General features: G+C 35.2%; 1 protein-coding gene across 1 annotated transcript in view; it reads right to left on the bottom strand.

Annotated features, from left to right (window-relative positions):
* The window catches only part of RXFP1 (relaxin family peptide receptor 1), an 83,989-nt gene that overhangs the window by 6,250 nt on the left and 76,462 nt on the right, over window positions 1-1,277 (bottom strand). The window contains exon 8 of the mRNA XM_019667496.1: window positions 986-1,093. Coding sequence (XP_019523041.1) covers window positions 986-1,093 — 108 coding nt within the window. The remainder of the gene's footprint in view (window positions 1-985; window positions 1,094-1,277) is intronic.

The raw sequence follows: 1,277 nt of genomic DNA, 5'->3' as shown, positions 1-1,277 counted from the left end.
TAGAAGTGCCTATGTTCTGCTAAGCTATGCTACATCTGTGATAGTTTTATTTTGGGCACTGCAGTAAAAAAACTGACGTCAACAAATCAAAGTATATTAAAAAGATCTGGATGTAAGGAGTCTAGAAATCAAGCCAATTGAAGAAAAGGGTGTATTTATACCAGAGAGGAGCAAAACAAGAGCGATATATTTGAAGTCAGGCCATAGAAGATATAGAGTGTTTCTATGTTGCATCAGATTGCAAAATTAGATTTCCTGATTGAAGGGCACAAAACATTTCAAATTTAAGCTCACAATCTGTAGTGTCCAAAGAATAAGGTTCTTACCACTGCAGGTATTTAACAGAGGCGATAAACCATAACTCAAGAATTTTGTAGACAGGGTTTCTGTACTACGTGGAATATTGTATTAAAATCTTAAAACTTGATTCTAGATCACCGTTCTAAAGGGAAATTTCTATTCTACTAAATTGGAAACTGAGCAGTTATAGTACTACTTTTTTTGGTCGTTAGGTTTGGCCAAGGCTTTTGGCCTCTGATAATGTGTGTTGTCAGTGACAGACACTATTTCCTTTTCCTATTTTATTGCTGTTACCACAAATCTTCCACTAGGGGGGGATGCTGTCTTAAACCTCACAAAATATCTTTAGGTGAGTTGATGTTAGCTATTTACGTATTTTTTTTTATATTAAGCTAACAAAAATATTTAAGTTAGTATTAATTTATTAATTTGTAAAAATAAAGTAGGACACAAACATTGAGGCATAAATTAGGGACTTTCGATTAAATTGTTAGTTTTAGTTAATTTTCAGTTTATTTTAACCTTGAGTTGTAAATTTGCTCTGGAATTCTTCCTAAAATTAGAGGTTTTAGGCTTGATACTCAGGGATCTGGTTTGCAACATGCACATTAGCTGAGGCATACAAACTGCCTCTTGCTTCCTAGCTCCAAGCTCTAAGGTAGCTGGTAAGGGGAGTTCTTCTTACCTTTTGTCTAGACTGCTTTTCCAGCTTATAAGTCTCTGAACCTAACCATTTTATTCTTCCCTTAATACATGGCAGAACTGGCTGAAAATGAAAATTTGGTTCTTCCATCTGAAGAACAACAATAACAAAAAACAAAAACACCAATAGTCTTGCCTGTTCCTTTCCTGCTTCCTGGAATTCTAAATCTGTAAATCTCCTTAACCGCTACTTCCTCCCCTACCTTTTAAACATTTCTGGCTTCTATTTCACAGAGAAAACTGAGGTAATCAAGGAGGGAAAAGCCCTTGGCTTT

Source organism: Hipposideros armiger, unplaced genomic scaffold (genome assembly GCF_001890085.2).
Source record: "Hipposideros armiger isolate ML-2016 unplaced genomic scaffold, ASM189008v1 scaffold_498, whole genome shotgun sequence".
Taxonomy (NCBI): Eukaryota; Metazoa; Chordata; class Mammalia; order Chiroptera; family Hipposideridae; genus Hipposideros; species Hipposideros armiger.
The sequence above is the reverse complement of the archived record's forward strand: the minus strand, read 5'-3'. Positions and strand labels throughout refer to the sequence as shown.